Raw genomic sequence first — 10,060 nt, forward strand, 5'->3', positions numbered from 1 at the left:
TTAGGTTCAGTGAACAGGCATTTGGAAAATGTATAGGCAGATTATCAGCAATCATACACATTTCAAGAAATGTATATTTAATTAGATTTGTTTATTTTCTTCACAACACAAAAATGGAATGAAACGCTTACTAAGAGTATGGGTGTATATTCCTTTGGAGAGAGGGAGCCTGAAGAAACTGGTTGACAGACACTCCTGTCAGAATCCTCACCTGGCTAAACAACCAATCAGGAGAAACGGGTGTTGCCAGGGAAACAGATAAAACCTGTGCAACAGTTGACAGTGCTGACAGAGCGAGGGCAAAGAGTAAACAGGTAGAGGTAGAGGTGTAGAGAGAGAGAGAGAGAGAGAGAGACCCCGCGGGCACAACTCAGACACTAAAACAGTCATCATCTTCCAAGGACCAGAACAACACCGGTGAGAGAGAGACAAGAGATTCTGACCATGGCGTCGTTCGAACCTCAGGGCCAGTCTCCTCCTTGCTGTGGCCCCCAGTTCCCCAGCTTGGGCCAGGAACCTCCAGAACTCAGCATGTACAGTGACTGCTACTATCCTCCGCCATCGCTCCCCAGCCCCCAGCGTACCCCCGACACCTCCTACGACTACAGCACCTCCTCCCCCAACCCTTACCTGTGGTTCAACGGATCCGGCATCAACGCTCCCCCATACCTGGCCACTGCAGGGCCTCCAGGTAACCCCGGGCCCCCCTTCGTCCCCCAGCACTACGGAATGCAGAGGCCCTACCTGGGGTCCAGCGGGGCGGGGGTCCCTGGGGGGGAGCTGAGCTGGTTCTCTCTGCCCTCACAGGAAGACCTGATGAAGCTGGTACGCCCGCCCTACTCCTACTCTGCCCTCATCGCCATGGCGATCCACGGCGCCCCGGAGCGGCGGCTGACCCTGAGTCAGATCTACCAGTACGTGGCCGATAACTTCCCCTTCTACAACAAGAGCAAGGCTGGCTGGCAGAACTCGATCAGGCACAACCTGTCACTTAACGACTGCTTCAAGAAGGTCCCCAGAGACGAGGACGATCCTGGTAAGACTAACTACATTATAATAAAATAACCAATCAATCTAAGGTATGACAGTACTTGATGGTTGAATTATTCATTTTGAATCTAACCTTGGCACCCAGAACCAAATCTGTCATGACAGACAAATGTGAATCTGCTGTTAATCTTTAGTCAAGTCAAAATTCTACTTTAGTTGTGATGTGTCTTTACTTTAAGTAGCCATTGTGACTTGTCTTTAGAGTGTGTAACAGTCTAGTGATAGAACGTCTTTAGAGTGTGTAACAGTCTAGTGATGGAACAGCTTGTCTTTAGAGTGTGTAACAGTCTAGTGATAGAACGTCTTTAGAGTGTGTAACAGTCTAGTGATGGAACAGCTTGTCTTTAGAGTGTGTAACAGTCTAATGATGGAACAGCTTGTCTTTAGAGTGTGTAACAGTCTAGTGATAGAACGTCTTTAGAGTGTGTAACAGTCTAGTGATGGAACAGCTTGTCTTTAGAGTGTGTAACAGTCTAGTGATGGAACAGCTTGTCTTTAGAGTGTGTAACAGTCTAGTGATAGAACGTCTTTAGAGTGTGTAACAGTCTAGTGATGGAACAGCTTGTCTTTAGAGTGTGTAACAGTCTAATGATGGAACAGCTTGTCTTTAGAGTGTGTAACAGTCTAGTGATTGAACAGCTTGTCTTTAGAGTGTGTAACAGTCTAGTGATGGAACAGCTTGTCTTTAGAGTGTGTAACAGTCTAGTGATAGAACGTCTTTAGAGTGTGTAACAGTCTAGTGATGGAACAGCTTGTCTTTAGAGTGTGTAACAGTCTAGTGATGGAACAGCTTGTCTTTAGAGTGTGTAACAGTCTAGTGATGGAACAGCTTGTCTTTAGAGTGTGTAACAGTCTAGTGATGGAACAGCTTGTCTTTAGAGTGTGTAACAGTCTAGTGATTGAACAGCTTGTCTTTAGAGTGTGTAACAGTCTAGTGATTGAACAGCTTGTCTTTAGAGTGTGTAACAGTCTAGTGATTGAACAGCTTGTCTTTAGAGTGTGTAACAGTCTAGTGATGGAACAGCTTGTCTTTAGAGTGTGTAACAGTCTAGTGATGGAACAGCTTGTCTTTAGAGTGTGTAACAGTCTAGTGATTGAACAGCTTGTCTTTAGAGTGTGTAACAGTCTAGTGATTGAACAGCTTGTCTTTAGAGTGTGTAACAGTCTAGTGATTGAACAGCTTGTCTTTAGAGTGTAACAGTCTAGTGATGGAACAGCTTGTCTTTAGAGTGTGTAACAGTCTAGTGATGGAACAGCTTGTCTTTAGAGTGTAACAGTCTAGTGATGGAACAGCTTGTCTTTAGAGTGTAACAGTCTAGTGATAGAACGTCTTTAGAGTGTGTAACAGTCTAGTGATAGAACGTCTTTAGAGTGTGTAACAGTCTAGTGATAGAACGTCTTTAGAGTGTGTAACAGTCTAGTGATGGAACAGCTTGTCTTTAGAGTGTGTAACAGTCTAGTGATGGAACAGCTTGTCTTTAGAGTGTGTAACAGTCTAATGATGGAACAGCTTGTCTTTAGAGTGTGTAACAGTCTAGTGATAGAACGTCTTTAGAGTGTGTAACAGTCTAGTGATGGAACAGCTTGTCTTTAGAGTGTGTAACAGTCTAGTGATGGAACAGCTTGTCTTTAGAGTGTGTAACAGTCTAGTGATAGAACGTCTTTAGAGTGTGTAACAGTCTAGTGATGGAACAGCTTGTCTTTAGAGTGTGTAACAGTCTAATGATGGAACAGCTTGTCTTTAGAGTGTGTAACAGTCTAGTGATTGAACAGCTTGTCTTTAGAGTGTGTAACAGTCTAGTGATGGAACAGCTTGTCTTTAGAGTGTGTAACAGTCTAGTGATGGAACAGCTTGTCTTTAGAGTGTGTAACAGTCTAGTGATGGAACAGCTTGTCTTTAGAGTGTGTAACAGTCTAGTGATTGAACAGCTTGTCTTTAGAGTGTGTAACAGTCTAGTGATTGAACAGCTTGTCTTTAGAGTGTGTAACAGTCTAGTGATAGAACGTCTTTAGAGTGTGTAACAGTCTAGTGATGGAACAGCTTGTCTTTAGAGTGTGTAACAGTCTAGTGATGGAACAGCTTGTCTTTAGAGTGTGTAACAGTCTAGTGATGGAACAGCTTGTCTTTAGAGTGTGTAACAGTCTAGTGATGGAACAGCTTGTCTTTAGAGTGTGTAACAGTCTAGTGATTGAACAGCTTGTCTTTAGAGTGTGTAACAGTCTAGTGATTGAACAGCTTGTCTTTAGAGTGTGTAACAGTCTAGTGATTGAACAGCTTGTCTTTAGAGTGTAACAGTCTAGTGATGGAACAGCTTGTCTTTAGAGTGTGTAACAGTCTAGTGATGGAACAGCTTGTCTTTAGAGTGTAACAGTCTAGTGATGGAACAGCTTGTCTTTAGAGTGTAACAGTCTAGTGATAGAACGTCTTTAGAGTGTGTAACAGTCTAGTGATAGAACGTCTTTAGAGTGTGTAACAGTCTAGTGATAGAACGTCTTTAGAGTGTGTAACAGTCTAGTGATTGAACAGCTTGTCTTTAGAGTGTGTAAAAGTTGTGTGATAAAATGATAGATTAACTGTGTTTAGTAATGATAGTAGAGGATGCAGTCAGAAGTCCATGTGTCAACCCCAAACACATTCTAATCTACCCCCCACCCCCTCTCTCTTTCCCTCACTCTCTCTCTTCCAGGTAAGGGTAACTACTGGACACTAGACCCAAACTGTGAGAAGATGTTTGACAATGGAAACTTCCGTCGTAAGAGAAAGAGGAAGTCTGATTCGCTGTCTGGAGGAGAGGGGGAGTCAGTAGGGCTGGAGTCAGGTGATCCCAATGACCGGGGGAGTCCCCAACCCCCCAGCAACCATGGGATCGACATGTCCCCCACGCCAGAGAGAATCCCCTCCCCTTCCTCCTCAGGTACCGCCCCTTGCCTGAGCAGCTTCCTGTCTGAGATGTCTGGAGTGGCGTCTGGGGGAGCCAATGTAATCGGAGGAGATTCGCTGAACCATGCCCTGCCCATAACCCTTACCCTGGACGGGACCCAGAGGCCTACACAGCCTGGGGGTTTTGGTAGTTACTGCCCTAGTTCAGGTGCTTCGGAGTGGGCTTCCCAGCTACCGCCTCCTCCTGGCCTCTCCTCCTCGCCCACCCACTCCTCCCTGGGTTACAGCAGCCCCATCCTCAGCCAGTTCAATGGGCATTTCTACCCTGGCTTGGGCTCAGCAAGCATCCTATACCCACGGGAAGGCACAGAGGTCTGAAGAGACTGATAGAGAGGGAGACAAGGATGGGCAGAAGACAACTAGAGGTCTAAAGACACTAAAGAAAGAAGGAGAGTGAGAAAGAGACTTCTACCTGAGACTGAACTGTCTACACACACACACACACACACACACACACACACACACACACACACATACACACACACACACACACACACACACACAGTAGTCCGTTAGCGCTGACAGGGCAGGGCTCAGTTGCATGTGACAGCAGGATGAGCAGTGCCTGGTTCCCAAGGAAACAGCAGAGTCAGCCATGACACACAAATCTATAATTGCTGACTGTCATGACATTTTGTATATATTTGTATTTAAGGTGTGTATTTTATTGGTCGTGTATGTGTTTTTATCTCTGAGTGCTTGCGTTTAAAACATTTGTTCAACATGTGCCATTGTAGAATAGTGATTTGCGATGGATGGCACAGACCTGGGTTCAGATACATGTGTATTGAGTATTTGTTATTCAAATATTTTGTTCTGTGTATTTAAGTATTTTCAAATAAACAGCTCAAAACAAGTACTTTTAATTGGGCATTTGAATGGTTATTTGTGAAAAAAACCAAATAGTAAACCAAATTGAATCTGAAAGTATTTTCAAATATTTATTTCATATACTCGTTTCAGATACCTGGGGTAAATGCATGGGAGAGTATTTGAGTCAGTGTATTTGAGTATTTCCTAATACTTTCCAAGTGTATTTACAAATAAATGTCAATATTCAACTACTTGTTTTTTTTTTCAAATAAATTTGATCTGAATACTTGTTTTGAATTGTATTGAAAAGTAATTGCAATACCTTAAATAGCATTTGAACCCAGGTCTGGTACGGCTTATACCAACATTGGTCTGATGTTTGTTTTTGATAAGAATAATAAAATACAGAAAAACTTTCTCTGATGTGTCATCCGTCTTACTCTTTTTAACTCAGAAATAAAAAACAGCCTGGCTGGCTAGTGTTGTAAGGGAGTTATCTGTCTCAACAAATCTTTGTAAAAGATGGTTAACGGCATCAAGCCTCCAGTGAAAAATGACCCTCCTAAAACACACAGGTAGGACAGAAACAGCCCTGTCAGAGAAACGATGACCAGCGAACCAGGGAAAGCTGCTTCTCAGGGTAACTCAATCCTACGGTATGATAAGGATATACTGATGGGTAGATGAATAGCGGGCTAACTGATTGTTGTAAAATCGTGAGAATCACCATACCTCACCCCTCTCTCTTCTCTCTGCTCTCACACAATAACTCACCCCCTTTCTCGCAGTCCTGCTGACTGGACAAGTCCTGGATTTAGGAAAGGAGATAAGGAGGGGGATGACTTTTGAGGTGAGAGAGGGTTGAGGTACTTTTCCCAAGTGTAAGTTGTAGAATAAAGTAAGATATAGAGGTTGTTAGCCAGATAAAATACAACTTTGAAACATCACCCATCAACCCCTCCCCTTCCCCTCCTCCACAGTGCTGACTGAAAGTTCAAGTGAGCAATCACAGCTAGATGAAAAGATAATCCTTTCTTGCTGCAAGGGAATTTGTCTTCCACACTAAAAACAAGTTTGGTTAATGTACTACATTGGCACGTATTTTGTACATGACCATCTCCTTGGCATGAACAGGTTAAAGACGCTGTGGGCCTTTTTTCAATGCTAAAAGGACAAGACATTGACTACAAAAAAAGGAATAGCAGTTGATATATGAGTAGATGTTTTACTGAACCTAACCCAAACTATACAAACTACACAAACTATACAAACTATACAAAGTAAATAGTTAGAATCTGTTGTACATTCAGGAGAAAATTAAATTAGAGCTTTTGGTACGTATTAAGTATGTATAGTCTGTTCAATATATTTGTAGAGAAATTTGTATCCAAATAAACACTTTTGATAAATTTCCGTCTCTGGCACCGTAGGCCTTTATTTACCCAGAAACACTGGCAGCATGACTGATGTACGGTGTCCACACAGAGAGGAACAGAAACACTGGCAGCATGACTGATGTACAGTGTCCACACAGAGAGGGACAGAAACACTGGCAGCATGACTGATGTACGGTGTCCACACAGAGAGGAACAAAAACACTGGCAGCATGACTGATGTACAGTGTCCACACAGAGAGGGACAGAAACACTGGCAGCATGACTGATGTACGGTGTCCAAACAGAGAGGGACAGAAACACTGGCAGCATGACTGATGTACGGTGTCCACACAGAGAGGAACAGAAACACTGGCAGCATGACTGATGTACAGTGTCCACACAGAGAGGGACAGAAACACTGGCAGCATGACTGATGTACGGTGTCCACACAGAGAGGAACAAAAACACTGGCAGCATGACTGATGTACAGTGTCCACACAGAGAGGAACAAAAACACTGGCAGCATGACTGATGTACGGTGTCCACACAGAGAGGGACATAAACACTGGCAGCATGACTGATGTACAGTGTCCACACAGAGAGGGACAGAAACACTGGCAGCATGACTGATGTACAGTGTCCACACAGAGAGGAACAAAAACACTGGCAGCATGACTGATGTACGGTGTCCACACAGAGAGGAACAGAAACACTGGCAGCATGACTGATGTACAGTGTCCACACAGAGAGGGACAGAAACACTGGCAGCATGACTGATGTACAGTGTCCACACAGAGAGGGACAGAAACACTGGCAGCATGACTGATGTACAGTGTCCAAACAGAGAGGGACAGAAACACTGGCAGCATGACTGATGTACGGTGTCCACACAGAGAGGAACAGAAACACTGGCAGCATGACTGATGTACAGTGTCCACACAGAGAGGGACAGAAACACTGGCAGCATGACTGATGTACAGTGTCCAAACAGAGAGGGACAGAAACACTGGCAGCATGACTGATGTACGGTGTCCACACAGAGAGGGACAGAAACACTGGCAGCATGACTGATGTACAGTGTCCACACAGAGAGGGACAGAAACACTGGCAGCATGACTGATGTACAGTGTCCACACAGAGAGGAACAGAAACACTGGCAGCATGACTGATGTACGGTGTCCACACAGAGAGGAACAAAAACACTGGCAGCATGACTGATGTACAGTGTCCACACAGAGAGGGACAGAAACACTGGCAGCATGACTGATGTACAGTGTCCACACAGAGAGGGACAGAAACACTGGCAGCATGACTGATGTACAGTGTCCACACAGAGAGGAACAGAAACACTGGCAGCATGACTGATGTACGGTGTCCACACAGAGAGGAACAAAAACACTGGCAGCATGACTGATGTACAGTGTCCACACAGAGAGGGACAGAAACACTGGCAGCATGACTGATGTACAGTGTCCACACAGAGAGGGACAGAAACACTGGCAGCATGACTGATGTACGGTGTCCACACAGAGAGGGACAGAAACACTGGCAGCATGACTGATGTACAGTGTCCACACAGAGAGGAACAAAAACACTGGCAGCATGACTGATGTACGGTGTCCACACAGAGAGGGACATAAACACTGGCAGCATGACTGATGTACAGTGTCCACACAGAGAGGGACAGAAACACTGGCAGCATGACTGATGTACAGTGTCCACACAGAGAGGAACAAAAACACTGGCAGCATGACTGATGTACGGTGTCCACACAGAGAGGAACAGAAACACTGGCAGCATGACTGATGTACAGTGTCCACACAGAGAGGGACAGAAACACTGGCAGCATGACTGATGTACGGTGTCCACACAGAGAGGAACAGAAACACTGGCAGCATGACTGATGTACAGTGTCCACACAGAGAGGGACAGAAACACTGGCAGCATGACTGATGTACAGTGTCCAAACAGAGAGGGACAGAAACACTGGCAGCATGACTGATGTACGGTGTCCACACAGAGAGGAACAGAAACACTGGCAGCATGACTGATGTATAGTGTCCACACAGAGAGGGACAGAAACACTGGCAGCATGACTGATGTACGGTGTCCACACAGAGAGGGACAGAAACACTGGCAGCATGACTGATGTACAGTGTCCACACAGAGAGGGACAGAAACACTGGCAGCATGACTGATGTACGGTGTCCACACAGAGAGGAACAGAAACACTGGCAGCATGACTGATGTACGGTGTCCACACAGAGAGGAACAAAAACACTGGCAGCATGACTGATGTACAGTGTCCACACAGGGAGGGACAGAAACACTGGCAGCATGACTGATGTACGGTGTCCACACAGAGAGGGACAGAAACACTGGCAGCATGACTGATGTACAGTGTCCACACAGAGAGGGACAGAAACACTGGCAGCATGACTGATGTACAGTGTCCACACAGAGAGGAACAGAAACACTGGCAGCATGACTGATGTACGGTGTCCACACAGAGAGGGACAGAAACACTGGTAGCATGACTGATGTACAGTGTCCACACAGAGAGGAACAGAAACACTGGCAGCATGACTGATGTACGGTGTCCACACAGAGAGGGACAGAAACACTGGCAGCATGACTGATGTACAGTGTCCACACAGAGAGTGACAGAAACACTGGCAGCATGACTGATGTACGGTGTCCACACAGAGAGGAACAGAAACACTGGCAGCATGACTGATGTACGGTGTCCACACAGAGAGGAACAGAAACACTGGCAGCATGACTGATGTACAGTGTCCGCACAGAGAGGGACAGAAACACTGGCAGCATGACTGATGTACGGTGTCCACACAGAGAGGGACAGAAACACTGGCAGCATGACTGATGTACAGTGTCCACACAGAGAGGGACAGAAACACTGGCAGCATGACTGATGTACAGTGTCCACACAGAGAGGAACAGAAACACTGGCAGCATGACTGATGTACAGTGTCCACACAGAGAGGGACAGAAACACTGGCAGCATGACTGATGTACGGTGTCCACACAGAGAGGGACAGAAACACTGGCAGCATGACTGATGTACGGTGTCCACACAGAGAGGGACAGAAACACTGGCAGCATGACTGACTGGCTAAATCATTTATTTATTCTGCCATTAGTTTTTCGGTGTCTTTTTCAAACCCAGTTTGGCCATGTGAGGATAATGGTGTCTGTATCCCAATGGTACCCTATTCCCTATAAAGTACACAACTTTTGACCAGAGCCCGACTGAAACACAACAGATACCACATGTGGGGTTCTGGAGTGTAATCTTTTAGCCGTCTTCAAATTGACACAGTTACGAAATAAATGCAAATACATTTCAAAGGCTAATCAAACCGCTGACAGGGGCGACAGGGGCGACAGGGGCGACAGGGGCAACAGGGGCGACAGGGGCGACAGGGGCAACAGGGGCGACAGGGGTCAGGGCTGAAGCAGTGTTTTTCTAAAGGAAATGTGGGCCCTGGTCAAAAGCAGTGCAATCTATAGGGAAAAGAGTGCCATTTAGGACTAGCCTAAATAATCTGTATGTTATGAGAGTATGCAGCCACACCCAATAATCACTGTATAGGTCATATGTTTCAGGATGGTACTGCTCAGCACTGCAGTTGGAGATATAGGTCATATGGGCCAGTATGGTACTGCTCAGCACTGCAGTAGGAGATATAGGCCATATGGGCCAGTATGGTACTGCTCAACACTGCAGTTGGAGATATAGGTCATATGGGCCAGTATGGTACTGCTCAACACTGCAGTAGGAGATATAGGTCATATGGGCCAGTATGGTACTGCTCAACACTGCAGTAGGAGATATAGGTCATATGGCCCAGGATGGTAC

General features: G+C 45.6%; 1 protein-coding gene across 1 annotated transcript; it reads left to right on the forward strand.

Annotated features, from left to right (window-relative positions):
• The first annotated feature begins 266 nt into the window (after nt 1-266).
• Nucleotides 267-5,222, forward strand: LOC110489110 (forkhead box protein I1-ema-like). The gene is made up of 2 exons (XM_036943283.1): nt 267-1,036; nt 3,738-5,222. The coding sequence occupies exons 1-2, from the start codon at nt 445-447 to the stop codon at nt 4,307-4,309; spliced, it is 1,164 nt and encodes a 387-aa protein (XP_036799178.1). The 5' UTR covers nt 267-444; the 3' UTR covers nt 4,310-5,222.
• Nucleotides 5,223-10,060: the final 4,838 nt, after the last annotated feature.

The sequence above is a fragment of the Oncorhynchus mykiss genome, chromosome 14 (genome assembly GCF_013265735.2).
Source record: "Oncorhynchus mykiss isolate Arlee chromosome 14, USDA_OmykA_1.1, whole genome shotgun sequence".
Classification (NCBI taxonomy): domain Eukaryota; kingdom Metazoa; phylum Chordata; class Actinopteri; order Salmoniformes; family Salmonidae; genus Oncorhynchus; species Oncorhynchus mykiss.